At 42.0% G+C, this 19,983-nt stretch overlaps 1 protein-coding gene across 3 annotated transcripts in view; it reads left to right on the plus strand.

Moving 5' to 3' along the window:
* Window positions 1-19,983, plus strand: part of PRKCA (protein kinase C alpha) — a 169,336-nt gene that overhangs the window by 3,176 nt on the left and 146,177 nt on the right. Inside the window, exons 1-2 of one of the 3 annotated variants that reach the window (XM_027471337.3) lie at window positions 12,189-12,544; window positions 15,294-15,325. In XM_027471337.3, the coding sequence (XP_027327138.1) occupies window positions 12,372-12,544; window positions 15,294-15,325 (205 nt within the window). In that variant the 5' untranslated portion in view covers window positions 12,189-12,371. Of the gene's footprint in view, window positions 1-12,188; window positions 12,545-15,293; window positions 15,326-19,983 lie in introns of those variants that run through there. The other 2 variants (XM_027471338.3, XM_021269952.4) reach the window with 2 other exon arrangements.

Consider the following 19,983-nt stretch of genomic DNA (forward strand, 5'->3'; position numbering starts at 1 on the left):
CTCAAGTGCAACCAAAATAACATTTGTGTAATCATTGTTCCACAGTTTGGTGTTTCTAATCTAAGTATCCTCCTTCCCCGCTGACTCACAGCCTGCGAGGGGGAGTGAGGGACATTTGAAGCTCAAACGAGAAGCTAGGTTATGTCAAACCCTTATTGCTGAGATCTTAAATAGTTTGTTTATTTTTGCTTCATGATTTTTCCCTGTTTGCATGTAAAACACAAACTTTAGCCACAACATCAAACAATTAGGATCATTCTAGTCTTCTCAGAAAGAAAGTAATATGAATGTCTTGCTCAAAATATTTACCAAACACACAGTGCCAAAGGGCGAAGTACAACTGCTAAATCAACCAAGAAATATAGACTTTATTTTCTGTATTTACATCTGATTATTTTCCCATTTGTCACAGCCTACTTCCTCTACAAAATTTCACAAGTATATCACTTTTCCCTTCCCACCACACTGCAATGCTGTAATGAACTTTCTTGCCTCTGGTTTAAATCCTTCTTTAGATCTGCCTGCTATTCTGACAAAATTCTTTTCTGTGTTTAAAATAGCCCAGGAATAGATGGGCACAATTTTATCCATTTCAATGCTGACCATGTGAGCACTTCTCACTGTGCTCACCAGATGGCAGAATCTACTCTGCCATCTACCTTACAGCCATAAACTTGAGCTGAAAAGTTTTTCCTATGCTACTTGAAGAGACCGGGGAGACACAATAGAAAAAGTGGGTTGAATAAAGGGCATGATGATCTTTGCATGCAGTTTGAATATCTGTTGTATGTGATAACTTTTCTGCTTCTAAAATTGGAAGTAAAACTTTGAATAATTGCATATGAAATTGAAGAAAAAAAAAAAGTTAAGTATGCATTTCATACAACGGGAAAATAACTGCCAATATTGTGACTCTCTTAAAAAAAAGTTTTTCTGCAATAGGAAACATCAGGATATATGTTGCCAATAACTGAACCTTTTTCCATACCTGGACAAGGGTTGTTCAACTTGGTAGAGTATCAGCAACCAATCTATTTCTTTCTGTGCTTGATGATGTTGTGCAATTATTTATGTCATCTGGTTTTCCATCAAACCCAGCCCACTTCTTACCAGGTATGCTCTTTATTGCTAGTGCTTCCATAAACCCAATCATGAGGTGGAACTTTGCATTTATTTGGTCACTAACAAAACAGAGGGGACTCCTGTTCTCTGCCACAAATGGCCTTACACTCCTAAAGGAAGAAATGCTAGCTGTGAGCAGAGGCAGGAGTGCAAGGACACACTGGGATGATGTTGGCTAGCATGATGTGCGGAGTATCAGTATCACAGTAGTCTGTTACCCGATTTTGTGCTAGCACAACCTAAAAGGAGAATACGTAGGAGGGAAGCGAATGAACTTTGCAGAAGTTGTGTTGCCAAGACAAAAATATGAAGGGCAGCATAGCAGAGATCAAGAGCACATGTTTGAAAAGATTGCAGTTTAATGATGGAGACTGGCAGCGCTGAGTGATCGGAGTAGTTTCAGTAACAAATAAGAGATGGGGAGAAGGTGTGCCAGCAAAGCCTTACAAGTGAAGGTAAAAATGTGTCATGTTGAAGAGTTTAAAAATAAAAAATAGAGGGATGCAAAAGAAAAATGATGATGAAAAGCGCTCTATACAGCAGCATTCTTCATTGATACCAGGGGTCAACTGGAGCTGTCAAGATGAGGGAAAATACCTTGTGGTAATTGGGACACCAGCTAATAAGGAGCCAGACAAAGACTTCCAGGCAGGAAACAGTCTCTGAGCAATATTATGCAGAAAGTTTGCAAGAACTAGCCAGACTCCAGGTCAGGTCACTGCAAAGTAACAGCTCCCCCAGCTAATGAGCCAGACCTTCCTTTAATCTGTCTGCCTGCTTCTCTAGCTGATGCTCTAATTTTCATGGTATTGTAGGATATGTCACGCCTCTGATCCTGCCACAGACTTTCTGTCTGTCCTTCTGGATGATGAGTGTTGGGTCTGCTATCCACTGCTCTCAAGGTTTTATGAGTGTTCTTCAACCGGAAAATGCATGACACAGCTTAGTCAGTTCAAAACGCAGGTGTTTCTCACATCACCAAGAATATATTGGTTAGGGACATTGAGATAAAATATTAAAGAGGTTTGAATGCATTCCTCCCTTACGTGCCAACATCCACTTGCTGAAGGCACTCTCCCTGGCATGAAAGCTGGGCTTGGGACTTGGTTGGACCACCAGCTGCATCCTTTTCCTAAAAGGCTCAGATGTTCAGATTCCAGCTTCTTTCACTCTGATCCTCTTGATTCGCATGCCAGGTGCTGGGTTTTCCTGAGTACACCCATCCCTCCCTGGAGCACGAGGAGATGATGGTCAGGTGGCTAGCAGCTGGATCCCCGTTCCTCTGTGGGAGCAGGTGTTAAGTTACAGGTCCAATCATTGCCCTTCGTGTTGCTGAGATAGTTCTATTAATATTTGTTCAAAGTTCATTTATGCCCTGCACAAACATTTTTATTGCCTCCACTCAATACATCCGATATTGAAGTGAGTGCTCCATTGCACTGAAGAGATAACAAATAAAAAGTAAGAAGGTGAACTGCATCATTTTTGGTCTTAAAGAAAATTAATTGCTTGCAGTTCTGGCCAACTGAGGCTGTTTCTGCTTCCTAAATATCAGTTCCATTTAATATAGAACAGTATCGATAATTTAGATTTATGTATTCATTACGAGCAAAATATTCAGCCAGCCAGAAGCCAAGATCCATCTGCACTGAATCATTTTTCCAGTCAATGTTTATATTTCCTACCTTTAGAGATGCTGAAAGTAAACACATGGTAACTGATATTGACCTGGAAGAATGTCTCGGTGACATCAAAAGTAAACACTGTCTGAAGAACTCTTAAAAACATTGTTTTCACTTAAGTAGCATATTTTGGGGTTAGATGGCACTTGGATTTACCATTGATGTTCAGGGATGTTTTTTTCTGAAGTTAGTGAAATAATTACCATTTTAGTCCAAGACATTAAAATCACTTCAAGCACCCACTGATTTACTGAACATCCAGCATGAGAATACCCAGTACTGTATGAATTCCCAGTTCTTGCTTTTAAGGTCCTTTCTAACCCAAGCCATCCTCTGATTAACCCATGATGCTGGAGGTCTGGCAACAAGGATTTCTTCTGGGTTTTAGCAGGCCTATGCTCCCTTGCAGAGGCATGAAGGTGTTCCAGTTTTCACATACATTAAACTCGCAGTGTACAAAACCAGAGAGCATTTTAAAGCCACTTCCTCCTCTCCGCCTTCTCATTTCCTGCACAGAAAATCCAGAGAATCTCTCTCGCAGTTGTACTGTGACCCAAATATTGTAAAACAGTCTGTTCCTCTGATAAAACTTGTTTAAATTCTGTCTAAAAAAAAATCCTGCATTATATTTCTTCATCAGGAACGCTGAATTATGAAGACTTCAGGGCAAATTATCCTCTATGTGAGTTTGCATCTGCCATGAACAGCTCTGCAAGGGCCTAGTTTCGAGACATGGGAAAACAAAGGTACCATAGCAAGCCACAGACCCTCCCACCCTCTTATCTTATCCACCTTGTTGCCTTTTGCCTTCCTGCATCAGAAATACATAGATGCCTACAAGGAAGACGCCAGCCAGGGTAACAGGGAGGTTGGAGAAGACAAGGAGCTCTCCAAGCTCAAACCAAACTCATTCTTTTCACCCACCAAGCCTGAAACTACGTTATTAAGATTCCCTTCATCAGTAGTCTTCTGCTTTCTGTTAAGCCAGATGCCACAGGTTTCCCTGAGAGCCTTGCTATGCTTATTTATGTGTGTTGCCTCAGGTTGTCGTCTTGTTTACAAGCCGGGGAGGGTTCAGACCTGGTCAGGACCAGACATGAGCTCCCCAGGGGAAGCGCAGTGCTGCAGGAATACACTTCACACTGCCAGGACATCAGAAATGTCATTAGTGTTCTTCCCGCTTTGTGATCCAGTGGAGCAATCCTTGATAGTTTCCATCCTAGACTGGCTCCATCCCTTCTGGTAAGGGCTTCTGTGGGTAAATGAAAGTGCTTTTAACCTGGCTCTGTCTCCCTTGGCACGTTGCCGTGATACTATCAGAAAGCCCAGCTAACTCCAGATTTATTCACTGCCATTCCTTGGTCTTCCCAAGTGATGGATAAGAGGACCAACAACCAAGAAGCTGTTTGGTATATTCGTCTACATCAAAAACTTCATTGAAAAGTGCATGTGTCTAAAAGCAGTCTGGAATCAATGTGTTTTGGCTGCGTCAGAGGCCTCCACTGGTATCGCCAAATAAATCGACAGCTTCAATCTAGAGAGATCCTATGATCTCTATTAACCCATGGATATTATCTGTTAAATTCTCTCTGGGCAGAAGTCCAGAGTGTTCCAGATGACTAAATTTACCTTCTTTATTATTCAGCTCCTGTGCTCTGTACGGTGTAATCAAAAAGTAGATAGATACTGATCTCCCTCATGGCCAAAGCCCAAATCTTCACGAGCCAGCCAGAGGCTTGTCAGCGGTTCACTGGAGCTTTCCTATGGCATTTCATCACTGTTTATATACCTAACTGCAATCAACTTGTCAGTTAATGACATGACAGGATTAAGGATTTATGCCAAATCTTTGTTAATCAACACAAATATTTGACTATAATTTTTCCTGACATATTTTTAATCTGGTATTCTTAGTAAATTTATTGGCAAAGTGAAAATTCCCCATTTTTCTGTTGTCTGAAAAGGCTAAGCATTCAGTCTCAGAACTGAAAACTTCACAAAACATTGGATCCAGAGGGAAGGCCATTAACTTCCACAAACTGATTTTTAAGTGTTCTTGAATATTCAAACTGAAGTTGGTGAGCTAAGGGCTACTCTGATAGGAAAGATTAGTTTGTCTTCAGCTAGACATTTGTGAGAAAATCCTGCTGCAATGTAAGCTCCCACTGCCTGATGCTCACATCACATCGTTCTGCATCTGGATCCTGTGCACAGACTCATATTGCACCAAGAAGTATGGTGCTTTTGTAGTGGGGACCATTAGAGAGTAGTAAGATATCAATAAACTAATTTCAGTTTGTGACAGCCTCTAATATTCAGCAATAAATCCAGGGCAAAGCCTTTCAAAGAGGAAGCAGATTTTGAAGGGGCCAGTATCAATAACTGGAATCAGATTTTCAGAAGGGCTTAAATTCTATTTAGACAACTAAATGAAGGTCATGCTTTCAAAAGTGCTCACTTTATTAAAGTAAATTTTTGCCATATTGGTTTATTTTGAAAATGCAGCTACCTCTTTTGGTTTCCAGAAGGCCATTGCACTTCTTTGACACTCTTGACATGTTTGTATATCACTGAAAACTTTGATTTGAGTGTTGTAATTTGTGTCATTACCTAGGTAGTCTTATGTTTAAAAAAAAGTCAATTTTCTTTCTTTATTCATTGCACATGGAGAGACAAGGATGTTGCCAGCACTTTGGCATCAGAATGAAATATATTACAGTCGTTCTGACATGGCCAGAGCCAGTACCAGTGACATTCTTGTAAATCTGAGCTCTGAACGGAGAAGATGTACAAATCTTTTGGAAAGAGCAGGTCACGAGCATTCTATGAAGTACATAATATTTATGATACAAGTTGAATACACTCAGAAAGCACACAAACTCAGTAGCAAGAATACCTACATTTCATTTTTCTGTGTATTTCTAGAAATAACCTCATTTTCCCACTTCACGTCGCCTAAGCATGTTGTCATTAACAAGAGGGTCACTTTATTTTTGCATGGATATCAGAGTGTAGTCAAGTAATATTAGTCCACTGGATGAGTTGGCTTAACCCCTGCTCCAAACCTGTTCAAAGTGAGCTGGCTGCCCAGCTCGTATCTCATGTGTGCTATGATGCAGCTGGAACAGAATCTGCTGGCACTTGGCTAAGGAAAGTCCTGTTATTTTTTTCCTTAGCAGCACTGTGGGTAAGACGTTTGATTTTTAAAATGATATTTTATGTAACAAAACAATTTTAAAATGTAATTCACGGTGAAAGAGCATCTGTAGCATTTTGTATTCTCACGAGCAGTAATTGTGAGCTGTTAAGGTCACCATGCCTTGTGGAACTGAATGGTAGCGTGAGACTTACTTAACGCAACCTGAAGAGATGTCCCTTGTTATGATATGTATTAGTCGGCTAATCTTTTCAGTCTTTAATCCAAAATACTGGATTAAAAGACCAAAAATAGACTCTACTGTCTTTTAAGGACAGTTTCTGTTCTGGGGTTTTCTTTTTTATTTTGAAAAATGAAAAATTCAGAGTGGAATCAAGTGAACATTAGATACTGATGTAGTCCTTCTTCATGTTATATTTTCAAGGCAAAGTAGTTTCCCACACTTCATTTTTCAGTTAATGGTCATTAAGTTTTTTGATTATTTTTTTCTTTTGAAATTAACATCAGCCTGCTTTGCATCAGTGTTTTCTCTTCTCAGTTCTTCTAAATTAAAGGAATATTTTAAAGTTGTGCTTGCCCAGACAAACTCTTGTCATTTCAATTACTAGTGTTCCCACAATGTAAACACTTGTGTAGGGCACAGACGGACGTGGTGCAATTGGAAATCATGCTATTGGGAGTGATATTTGGCTTCCTCTGTGTCAACAGGTCATAGTAGAATGGCGGCATGCACAAAGAAGTGCATATCCTGTGTATTCCAGCTGATAGGATTGTTTTCTTCTCAGAGTTATTCTCTAGAATAAACCAACTGTGGTACGTAAATTACAGTTCCCTTTATCTGTGATAAATGATACTCAGCTGTCAAAAATGGTATCTCGAAGTACAGCACATACAACATCTGCTCACACCTCATCTTCACTTGGCAAACTTTGTTTGTTCTTACAAAATTATCATCCCTTTCAATACCAGATTTGTATGACTATGATAAATAAAATATACCACACCATGCTGTTCACATTGAAATAGTGGGAAATCTGACTTTGGTGTCAGAGAGATGACATCACGTGGCCCATAACAAGCATAAAGAAACTTTAGGTGTTGTCCTGATGTAGCATGGGCTGTCTGATGCTAGGTGTACCAATATTCCAAAACAGCCGTTTTCCAGCTGTCAAGTAATATAAAATAATTTATTCATTGTCCTATTCAGTGTCAGAAAAGCACACTGGCGATAACAGCAGACTATCAGGAAGTGTAGTGACTCTGCTTCCCTATCGTTTTGATAGACACATTTTAATCTGTAAGGGATTGCTTATGCACACATCTACCTGCAAACTTAAACCCTACCTGTATGGTTTACGTTTGTGTTCAAAATGAATGAAGAAAATACAGAGTATTGAGGATAACTTTTCCTCTGCAGGGGTAAAGTAAAAATATATATGTGTTTAATTTAAGATGAAAATAAAATTCAGAAAATGGTGTTACTGGTGCAGGCAGGGCCCATCTAACTGAGTATTTTGTCTCCAACGGTGACCACAGGTGCACACTGCAGAAGTGAGAAAAAGGCAAGCAGATATGATGCTTCCTCCTTAGAATTTCAGTTTCTGACCACTTTCAGGTTAAGGAGTTTTGGGAGCCAGCTATGGCCTATGGTTAGCAAAATCGTCTGTCCCTTCCAGAGACTTGCTCCCCCTGAGCCCCCTGTAAGCTGCTCGCAGCACCGCTGGTCCTTGTGCTTGGTTCTTCTGGGCAATTCCAGGGGACGATTGTCCATGGCAAGAACCACCTACTTTGTTTCCTTTGAACCTGTGTGCCATGGTTCTCTAAACAAAGTAATAGAGGCGCTCTTGTTTAGCTGGTACAAGAGAGGTTTGTTCTTTTCCACATGGTTTGAGTGCTTTGTTTGTATTTCAAAGTCTGAGTCTTTCTGCCTTTTTTGTGTGTGTGTACGGTTGAAGACTGAAAATTTGCCTACACAAGAGAATTGTTCTGATGCACTCAAAAGAATGTGAATTACTTTTTGGAAGTGATATTCGTAATTTTCCAGAGAGACTGCTGGTGAGGAGGCCAAAATCTGCAGAACAACAATGATAGCAAATATTCCAGCTGAGGCAGAAATTTTTATTTATACAATCTAGAAAGACAAAAACCCATGAAACGTCCCAAAGGACCCCCATCACATTTCAGCATGTAACAGCCTCAAGCTCTGATTCAGCTCTATAAGTAGGAGATATTTCAGCATGCTTCTAATACACCTGAGATATGAGAAAAGAAAACAATAGGTTGTCACTCAGTATTCTGATGAGAACATTGATATAAAAATAAAAAAGATATATTTTCCCCTCAATGTTCTGTATATCACCAGCCATTTATTTCCAATTCTATGGAGGGCTGCTGCGAGGATAATTCACAGGCAGCTGCCAGCTATCTGTATGGCAGAGGGTTTTGCACCACTTTCAAGGAAACACCAGTTGAAATAATGGCACCATCTAACAGGTAGCAAGGAAAGTAGGACTTTGCTAATGAGGGTGTATTGATGAACTGCAATTGCATCCCTGGCAAATGATCACTTATATACCATTTTTTGTCCTGAAATTTTAAGAAGTATATTTTCTGTGAAGTTCCATTTCTCATAAGACTTTGTGGTTTGTCTTCTTCCTGACTGTTTTAATGCATACTCAAACCTTTGCATTAGTACTAGTATGTGTGAACAAGCTGTCACATTGAATACTTTAATAATAAAATCTGTCTACTGATCCAGTACTTCCAAACCTACAGCATGAGGAACTTTGAGGGGAAAAAGGCAGAAAAGAGAATCTGTCTAAGTACAGAAAGACACGGAGGTGTACAGACTCTACATGCACAGATGCAGAAAGACACAGATACCAGTGCTGCTATAGGAAGAAGCAAAATATTTCTACCTCCTTCTCACCACTCCAGTAACAGGCAAACTAACGCTCACACGTGTTTAGGTTACCACATCCTACCTTTTTCTAAGTTTTGGGAAATCTTAGGGTATATCATTGCCAAAGTGACTGAATAAAAATAATGATTTTGGTGGGGAATGTGTAATAGGGTCTGGAAAACTTATAGATGTAGTTGACATAAACTCCTAATTAACAGCTATTGGACAAAATGTAGCAAACAGACTTGAGAAAGGGAGCTTCAAAACTAAAATCTATAGATTTCAAAGGGAGAAACAAAGAATGTGTTGTAAAGAGAAAGAAACAGCAAAACCTAACTTTGAAGTTTGACCGAATCCTGAATTTCAGTAGAAACTCATGACTGATATTGATCTCTTTATGGCAAAGGGCTATCCCAGAATTGTTGCCAATGCAAATGTCTCATAAGGTGACTGTGTGGAAATTCATTTGAAGGATAAGACTGGATGAAGCCAATCATTTTTAGACAACATGTTTGCAATGATCAAGTAGCCCTTCCTAAAAGGGGTTCAGAAAGTAGCTACTTGTTCTGATAACTCTCTAGAAAAGGAAGTGGTTGTAATTGTTTTGAAATATAGGGAGAAATTAGGTTGTGAACTTCCTCATAGGCCTCCAGCAGGAAGTGATTCCAGTTTGTTGAATACTTCTCACAAGCAGGAAATAATAAAATAGAGCTACAACTGCCTAAGACACTGGTGAAGGTGTTCTTGGCTTTGACTTTGAGTTAATCTGATGCTGTGCAGAGCCCATAAATCAGAACAGAACAATTCAGACCCTTCTTGTTTAGGGAGGAGACACCTTTTTACTGCTTTTTAATCAAAAAGTCACATAGGCAATAGCAAGCTGACCCAGCAGATGAGTAAAAAGAGAAGGCATTTCATAGACAGCATAAATACCCTTAAGAAACCACTTTGAAAATGGACAAAGGTGCTTGTACTTATAGAGCAGGGATAATATTGATGCAAATATAGATGGGATTAGAGGAGCTGTGTGTGTTTCAGCAGTCATCTGAATTTTTCAGAGAAGAATTCATGCACCATCCAATGGGATCTTGTAGCAGGGATGAACTCTGCAGGATGTTACCCAATATTCATACAGGAGTAAACTTGTTATCGGATGACCCCATAAACCATGCTTTGGAGTCAGGAATTCTGAAAGCTGCTTGCTCGAAAAGCTGGTACTCTGATTAAATAACCACGTATATGCCTGAACACAAACAGCGATAATGCTGACTCCTTGTCCAGACGGCCTGACTCAGAAACAAATTACAAACACTACCCTAAGCAGAAGGGCAAGGCAGGGGCTGCTGCTGGGAATGTGCGCACTCGGGAAGGGCTGGCAGGCATCTCTTCTCCAGTAATCTGCAGAGGAAGCGTGAGTTCCTGTATCACCCACAGGACCTGAATTCAGAGGGAAAAATGGGTGTCGAGGCGACTGAAATCCTCCCAGCAAGAGGATGCTGCTGTTAGGACGGCATGTACAGAAAGTGTCTGGTGAAAGGGATGTGGTCATTGTGAATGTATCCTGGGCATAGTGAAAAATTCTTTACATTTAAAGATGAATACATATATTTACAGATATCCATATATAAAAACATTGCATAAGTGGTGTTCATCCAAAATACAATAGCCAGGAGAGTTACACCTACATACATCAAGGGAAGGTTATGGTGTCAAAGCAGGTTACCTGAGGGCTGCTGTGCACCCACAAGGGACTTTTTCCCTTGTCTCAAGTGCCTGTTCAAAATGTACAAATAATTAGTAGGGTTTGACATAAAATGATTGCTTTACAGACGCAAAGTGATCCCAGCATGATCTCACAGTGTCATGACCAGCAGGCTTTGGCTTTTTCCTGGGGCCTAACGAGGCGATCAGCAGGTGCTGGAAATAGGAGCCTGGGACACGCGCCAGTGTTTCAGTGAATGAATCTTGACCGGAGTCACTCCCAGGAAAGAAACTGGAATCCAAAATGATTCAGCAGGTCTGTGAGATTGTAAGGAACTACAAAATGTACAGACTCCCCCAAACCTGGTGCGATGGGAGTTGTCTAATTCAGGCAGATTCTCCAGTTTCGGTAGTTCTGTTTGTAACACTGCACTAAAGGAAAGGAAATAAATACATTCCGTATTTCTTGATAGAGCACTTAATGAGAGTACAAAATGTTTCTTAGTGCTCCTCATGCTTTGGCATAAGTTAATTAAGACAAGAAAAATCCATTCCTGCTGAAGAGGAATAAGGGATTTGAAACATCTGTGCATGATAGGTAGAAACCAAATGAAAAATCTTTCCATTGTGTTGCATTTCCAATCAAATTTGAAAATAGTCACTTCCAAAATAGGAGTCTGTGAAGGAAGGGCATATGGCAACAGATTATAGGGCATATGGGCTGATTCCATAAGCTTAGAAAAAAAGCACATCTATCCCTGTGCCAGTTACTTGGAGGCGGGCCATGGCCATACCAGTTCAGCCAGGCTGCGCCCAGAAACCTGGGTTTGAAAATTAGGAACGGGACAGATAACGTGTAACGAGTAATTTCTGGTCCGTGGCAAATGCCTGTGTGCACACCTCCCATCAGCAAGACTCGAGTTAATTAGCCTTCTTTTGTTCTTGTGAAATAACAGATATGACACATGCTTACACAGACGTATGGGTGAGCAGTGGGGTGGGGGAACTTTTATTGGGCATCCCTTCTCCGTAGTGAAAACTTGTGGCCGAGGGAATGGCATTTATTAGAAGCAGGGATGTTTAGGACTTGTTCTCTTTGTTCAGTGCATACGGTGCAGTTTCAGGTCCATGCAGCCATGCCTGATGGGCCGTTTTCCTGGGTGTACGAACCACTGGCTGTGTGCCAGGTGTGCAGCTCACATTTCCACGTCCAGGGACCTGTGAGCGCTGGGTGTGCAAGGCGAAGGGACCGAGCTGTGGGATTCCCGAGTGCTGTGTGTTGTACGGGCAGACACAGGTGAAGAGTTGGGCACGGGGGGCTGCTGCAGGAGATGGGGGCTGCGTGGGGGGCGAGGTGGGGGTAATGGGGCCGGGGGGCAGTGCACCCCTGGGGGCTGCAGGAGGGAAAAGGACCGGTGGTGGTGGGATGTCGATGTCGGGGGGGGGTCGTGCAATGGATGAGCAGCGTGTGTAGTGTGAGCAGCGCGTGCAATGTGTGCGGTGTGTGCAGCCAGGCAGCCCCGCAGCAGGTGCCTGCTCCCCCCCGGCGGCCTTCCAGCCTCCCCCCCGCCCCAATCCCGGTGCCGCCCCGCCCCGGGCTCGCTCTGCCCCCGCGGGCGGAGCAGGAGGCGGCGGGGCCCGGGGCCGGGATCCTCCTCCCGCTCCCTACGCCCCGCTCCGACGTCAGGCAGGAGCGGGAGGCAGCGCCCACCGCCGGGGCCGGGGCCAGAGGCTCGGCGGCCGCCGGACGGGGCGGACGGCGGCGGAGAAGAAGGAGGAGGAGGAGGAGGAGGAGGAGGAAGGCGCTATGGCCGACGTGTTCCCGGGCTCCGAGCCCGCCGCGGCCCCGGACGCTGCTCGGCGCTTCGCCCGCAAGGGAGCCCTGAGGCAGAAGAACGTGCACGAGGTGAAGGAGCACAAATTCATCGCGCGCTTCTTCAAGCAGCCCACCTTCTGCAGCCACTGCACCGACTTCATCTGGTGAGGATCCCCCTCTCCTCCCCGACCGCTCTCCGGGGCTCCCGCTGGGGGCGGCCGCCTTCCTCCCCCTCCTTTCTCATCCTCCTCTTCCTCCCTCCCCCGGACTCCCCCGGTGCCGCCGTCCCCGGACAGCGCCGTTCCCTTCCCGGCCGGCTCTGAGCCCCCTCCTGCCACCACCAGCGGGTGCTGGGAGTGGAGCTGAGCCCCCCTGGGGGGGGGGGGGAGCCGGTCCCGGTGTTTGGGGGTGTCCCCCGCCGTGCTCCCTGCCTTCCCCTTGGCACCGCTCCGTGCCCCCCTCCCACCCCGGCATGGGGGGCGCACGGTGCCGCCCCCGCCGTCCTCCGTCCCGAGCAGATTAAAAAAAAAAATAATTAAAAAAACCCTGCAGCCGGAGCGAGGGCGGGGAGGGAGGGAGCAAAACTCTTCCTACAGCCACCCACCTCGCTCAGCCCAGCACCTCCCGGCCGGGCTCTGTGCCCGGGGGGGGTCCCGCTGTCGCCCTGGGGTGACCGCAGCCCGCAGAGGGGCTGGGGGGGCTGCAGCCGGCCGGGGAGGGCGCCCCGCGTGTGCTCATGCGCCTGGGCACAGCCCTGTGCCTGCCCTCTGGAGTTCCCTTCCCTCTGCACGCCCAGGGAAAGGCTGTGCCTGCTCCTGAAACGCTTCAAAGGGGTTTGAGGAGTAAGGGGGGAGAGGAAGGACGGGGAGCTTGGAGAAGAAACAAGGGGGAAACGGGACGACTTCTTTGCTTTTTTCTCTTATTTATTTATTTATTTATTCCTTATTTGGAGGAAAAAATAAAAAAAAAGCAAAGTTCAGCGTTGTAAAAGTTAGACACCTCAGGGAAGTGCCTCAAAATGAATCCGAAGCAGGCTGAGCTGCAGGTGTGGGAACGCGGCGGGCTCCTTGTCCGCGGCGACAAGTGGCACAATAAAAAACAAAGCCAAGGGCTGCGGTGAGAAAAGGCACCTGACAACAGGATGGGTTTGAAAGTGAAAGGATATCCTGTTGCTGACAGGTGGCAAGAGGAGCTGCGCTCTAGCCCTTTCCTGCTAGCGAGGCTAGGAAGCTCCGAGCATTCATCAAAGGAGCATGTGACAGCTCTGAAACTTGTGTCGGTTCCTCGGCTGAAGATAGGCAGGTCTTGAATAAGTGCCATGCACCGTGAAAAATGCTTCATCTATTTCCAGAGCGACACGTGGCTATTAACATATGCTTTAAGGTATAAAGAATAGTAAAAACAGCCTTTCAATGAGCTGTGCAGAGAGACTTTTTCCTTAGATTACACTTGACCACGTAACATTTACTGAAATAATTCCGTGCCTCTCTGTCTTCTTAAACTGCCTGATTGGTTTCTGAAGTGCTGCTGTATTTCCCAAACCTTTTCCTTAAAACGTGTTGCTCCTGCCCAGGGAGAGGGGTACTGCTCCCCGCTGACCTGGGGATGTTCAGCTCAGGCACAAAGGCTGGCGGGACTGTTGGAGCAGATACCGTAGCGATGCCCTTTACAACAGAGACCGTCTAAAAAGACAAAACAAACAAAAAACAACCTAAAGCCTGTTTCGTGTTCTTAGTTCTGTTGTCCCACAATTGCGTTTGCACCCTTGCCTGTTACTTGTGTGAAGAGAAGTGATAATAGCAACAGAGTGACATTAGAGTTGCAGGCTGCCAAGTTAGCATGCAACGTTGTATTTCTTCTGGGTTTCTTAGTTTAGGCCTATCTATAACAACACCTGGGAGTTTTTTCAGTAGAAATCTAGAAGATATGGGAAGTTGTATAGTGTCCCTTTCCACCTGATGTAACAGTGTTCTAAAGAGTTTCTCAGTTCTCTAAATAAATTAATAAAAAAGTGGGAAAATGGATACACTTCCTAAAAATCACTTCTACAAAGTTCCTAATTAGACTGCGTGTTAAGTGCCAGCAGCCTCCTTCCTGGCTCCTGCAGTGCCTGCCTCTGGTGGGTTTCTCTCTTGGCGTAAGCAGCTCCGGCTCTCCAGATGAGAAACATCCTACAAAGAGGGAAAACGCAGAGAAATGTTTATAGATCAGATACTCCAAACATTTATTTTTGTGGAAAGAGAATGTTGAATGTTTAAAGGTAAACAAATAAATACAAGCAACAATGGGGCAATTTGCTGCAGGTGTTGTAACTCTGGAGAGCATTTTGGACACGTGTGTGTGGCTGTATTCACTGGGGAAGGACTGCGTGTGCGTTTGTTAGGAAAATGAAGGAAGTAAGCTGGAAGAATAACCAGTATGAAACCAGTGGGTCTGTTGTCTTGCTTATATTGAAACAAGCAACCTCTTTAACCTGCCTCCTTTCCGTACAACAGGCTGAGGCACTGGTGTGCATCGCTAAAATTGGGAAACTGTCGCGTTTGTTTCCTAGGTCTTCTCTGGAACTTGGGTTAATTTTATATTGCTGTTAAGTATAGATCTGGCATTAAGTGAGTTGCAATATTATGCCGTAATCCCAGATGATAATAATTGTAGATCCAAAATAGCTTGTGAAATAATAATAATAATAAATTGTTGCCAGAAGCTGGAATTACGTAGCTGGTGACAGCTATTGTTCTCTGCTTTGCAACGGGTGGGCTGTTCTGTGGTGTACATTTTAAAATCTGTTGCTGTTGTAGAAAAATCTGTAGTAATTTAATAAGAAACTATTTTTGTGTTGTTATAGATCAGTGAAAGGAAATATTAACTAAACATACTAAGACAGGTGTTTTTTTATTTTCTTTTTCTATGCAGGGGATTTGGGAAACAAGGATTTCAGTGCCAAGGTAAGCCACAAACGCTTTGTTGGCTAGTACGCTTTGTTGCCTCTTACTCTGAAGGTAGCCAAAACTTGCCTTCAGCAGGAAGGAAACAAGCCTGGAAAATATAAGCAGGCATCTTTGCCTGTGTAAATTTTAAAGGAAGACAATTATTCAGTTAAATAACTATTGGTATTTATATTGTATACAGTGAACAATCAAGTCATTGTGATAATGCAAATAAAAAGATGTTATCTTTCTTAAATCTCTTCACAGTAAATGTCATATCATCTGCATATAGTGCAACTTCAAACTTTTCATGAAAATAATCTGTGCAATTTAGCTTTTGCAGAGACCATTTTTCACATCAGAAGCTCTTGTCTGTGTGGGCGTCTTGGAAAATGGATTCACTTTTTAGTCATATGGCTTCCTTTCATAACCCAAAGTCCCTGTTTTTAATTTTCATACGTTGTATGTTTAGGAGGACCTTTGATTTGAATTACATTTTAGGACAGGCAGCATTTTTCTCTGATAATGTAATATTCAATTAAAAAAAAAAAAAAAAGCCACCAAAAAACACACCAATTTAATAAATTCTGCTAACCTTGAGAAACTGAAAACTGATACAGTAGAAGATAACTCTATGCATGCAAACCAGAACATGAACTACTATATTCTCACATATTCTGTGCTACTGCCAAATTCTTATCATTATTCAGCATTTAATTGTAAAATAACCACACCCAACTATTGTTCTTCCTTTTCTATGTCACATGCGTACTGATGAGGCTTTTTGCTGTCCCTTCTCTTCCCCCACCTTCTCTTTCTTCCCTCCCACTTCTCCTGCAGGTGTACCTTGTGTATGCATTAGCTCACCTTTTGCTTGTTTCCTTCATTACATGTTTTAATGGTCACTTGCTAATGCTTTAGAGTGTATTTGACTATCCTGAATGTTGTGTTTACTTATTAGTTGGTGAAATTACGGATTCTGTGGTATTTTTGTGAAAATTGATGTTAGTTAGTACTTCCTGAAGTTAAGCCTTTGTGAAACTGAATGTAGATGAGATGCCTTTCAAAGATGTTGCAATATATTTTTCTTTCTTCAAGTAGAGACTTGCAGAGTGACTGTGGGGCATGGCTAATACATACAGTGAAAATGCTGCGTGCCTTGTTAAGGCATGGTAGGAATGCAACCACAGTTTTACCACGAATCTTGCACGCAATTTTGTCCCTGTTCCAAGATCTTACTATGAAATTCTGTGAATATCCTCCAGTTTTCTGTTACTTACCACTTCAGAGCAGTGCTATATGGGTCAGTCTCTGGTCCTCCGTTATAATGGAGTTGCATTTCCTGCTGAATCCCGTTCAGGATGGCTGAGTGGTTTCTGGCTAAGGAATTATTTAGATGTTCATTAGAGATTTCCGTTGGTATATAGAAAAATGGAACTGCGCTTAAATTACATAGTTACCTTTCTTATGATTTGTAATTCGCACAGTGCTGACTTTCTTTCCTCTTCTCATCAGGCAGCTAGTGCCTCATGGTGGGTGCAGTCCCCTGCCAGATTTAGTGTGGCAATTTCTTTCCAGAATTTGGTTCTCTGTGGTTAAATTCCTTCCATCATTGTAACTGTAGCAATGGAGGAATAGTTTTTTTTCTGATAAGAACTAATCTTTGTGAAGCTAGCTAAAAATTTTAGTTGTCCCATCTTCCCTTCAAATGCCATACACAAACATAAGCAGGAATGAAAGCAATAGAGCTGCCTTATTTTTTTTTAATGAATTACTATAATTTTCAGTGCTTCAGAAGTGATGCTTTTCAGCGAACTAAATAAGTTCTAACCTGACTTCTGTCTTTGAGAGTAACCTTCTGCAGTTTCTCTTTAATAGGGAGTGTTGCACTCCAGTGTTTTTTTTTCTGTATTCTTACACAGTCAAAATCTATCAGAAATATGGCTGGTTTAAATTCCAATTTTTATGATAATTTGTGGCAAGTTATTGGTGTTGCACTGATAAGTTCAGCAAATGTTTTAACTCATAAGTTCAGGAAGTGGTGGTTTGGGTTCTTTTGTTTGTTTTTCTGAAATTCTCATTCATTATACTTGATTATAATCAAAGAGCATTTGTGCTCTTGGGATGATAGTCTTGAAAATTAAACAAAATAAAACTTCCAGGATGGACAGCTGAATCAAACTTTCTCTTCAGTTTTCTGGAGCTTCAGTTAGCAAGTCGCCAGCTAAAGCTGAAAGGACAAATGTAACGATAGAAGTCAGTGAGCATGCGAAGAATTAAATAAACCTGTGTGAAACTAGAAGGTAGGTTGCAAAACAAACAAACAAAAATAGCTTTTTATTTTGCTACCTTTATAGAAAAGAATGGCAAATGAAGAACATAATGGAAATTTCAGTATGACATGAGGGAAAGGAAAAAAATATTACAGTGACAGCTCATGGTATAGCTGAAGTCCTTGGTTTGTCAGAGTTTCCACTGCAAGAAGCTGTTCTAGCTCTGTTTTCAAGACTGTTGTTAAATCTCCCGCTAGACAGAAACCTGACACCAGGCAGGTTTCAGAGGTGGGTGGTTTTATTATTTCCAAAGTTGCTTTACCTTCCTCTGCCTTTGTTACCAAAGGGAGGAGGAAAGGTCTGTAATTATAATGTCCTGAAATTAAGTGATACTCGACTCTTCTAGAACAGAGTAGTTCAGTTGGAAGGGACCTACGGGGATTGCAGGGAGCAGTGGGGCCTCCTCTCAGCCTCCTGGCCTCCAGCCCAGACAAGCCGAGAGCCCTCGGCCTCTCCTCTCAGGACGTGCCTTCCAGCCCCTCACTGGCTTCATCGTCCTCCTCTGGATGCATCCAAGCATCTCCAAATCCTTTTTGTACCCACACTGTGCTTGAGGGGAGGCCGCACCATACTCTTAAGAAACTTCAGTTATTTTATAAATATTTGTGCCAGCAGTTCATGATTTGAAACTCCTAACTTAGTGCTTATGCATTATTAAATATTGTAGCTAACATGGTATGCTTTTAGATATTTTAAAACTTTATTTAAAAAAAAAGTCAAATGCATTTCACATGTTATTTTGAAACCACACCCTCAAAATAAAATGACTTTATACATACATATATATATATATATATATAAAAGTTGAAATTTAGTGTTTTACCTTAATGATATTTTTTTTTTAGCCATTAATACTTTTTCATTTGGGCTTGCTTTGAGCCTTGGAACCTGCTTTCAGTTTTATGTAATCCTTTTATATTTTCTGATTTCCATGCCTGTATTTCTGATGTAGCATTCAGCTTCAGCATTAAGCAAGAACCTTTAAATGCGTCCTTTGGAGTCAAAGAGAAAAATTTCCATTTATTATGTTAAAAAGCTTTGCAAAACTTTTTTTTTTGTATATTTTATTATTACGGGATCCCCATAAATTAGCAAAGGACAGCGAATTCAATTTTGGTATGGCTTTTAATGCCCTTAATGTAGCAGAGGTTCAGGATACAATTGCATTATTACCATGCAATTGCTTAGCAAGAGACAGTCCAGGTCCTAAGTAGTTTTCCTTCCTTAATGTGAGTTTTCTAATGTAACTACTGTATATAACAGCAAATAGACATTCAGAGTTGCTACTTGGATGTACAACTAAGTTGCAGTATGTTATTTCATGGGGAGGCTGCAGAATTCTGTTGCATTTTGATATGATAGGAAATTTGTCACAGAGAGGGCTTGGAGTCAAGAAGTATCGGTGGAGAAGTTCAGAGCCCATCTCTGGTAAGGTGTGAATTCAAAAATGAGCTTGAAAGAGCTGGATTAACTTTTTCCTAGGTATAATTTTCTTCCTTACTCCTATTTGTAGGATGCATTCTGCTGTTGTTGCTGGTTGTTGAAATTTGTGCTTTACTGTCTGTTTACACAAACATAAACTGTTCTAAAATACTGTGCTTTTGAAACAAGAGCTCGTGTTCTGCTGGTTTGTTTTTCTGTTGGTTTGTTTTTCTGTTGATTGTCTTTGTGGTAGTGAAAACATGAAGGTAAGATTCTTTGAGAGAGTTATGGCTTTGTTTGGATTTCTTAAGTTGTCAAGCAAAACAGCAAGCTGTCAGGGGCACTGAAAGCTTTCTTCTAACGTGCACCTGGAAACACTGCAAGGGAAATGTGAAAAATGGAATCATCGAAAACGTTTTTCTGAGTCTGCCACAGTACGAACGTTCCTCTTGTAAGAAATCAGACTTTAAATTAAACAAGCTTTTAAGTTAAATTTTGGCTTCATTTTAGTTTCAATATTCATTGTTACATTCTGAGTAGAGTCTATATTTGTTCTTTTTGGTTTGATTTCTAAGAATATTTTGTGGGTTTTTTGGTTTTGCTTTTGTATTGTTTTTGTATCTTTTTTTTTTTTCAGTGAGCAGAGCACAGCTAATAATGATTCACTAGGATTTGAAGAAGATATGTGGACAAACATGTATTCACATATGTTCTGAGGCTGATTTAAGTTTGGAACTGAAGGCCCAGCAAGTTCCTTGAGATGAAAATATATTTAGTTGCACTAATACAAATGTAATGAACTCCTGCTCCTGCTCAAGGGCCTGCTGTTAATCCTCTCCCAAACATTCAAGATTTGTAGTCATTAACTGCACAATTTCCCTCTCTCATGTGATTTCTGCAGCATCTACTGCACTTCAGTGC

Source organism: Anas platyrhynchos, chromosome 19 (assembly GCF_047663525.1).
Source record: "Anas platyrhynchos isolate ZD024472 breed Pekin duck chromosome 19, IASCAAS_PekinDuck_T2T, whole genome shotgun sequence".
Lineage (NCBI taxonomy): Eukaryota > Metazoa > Chordata > Aves > Anseriformes > Anatidae > Anas > Anas platyrhynchos.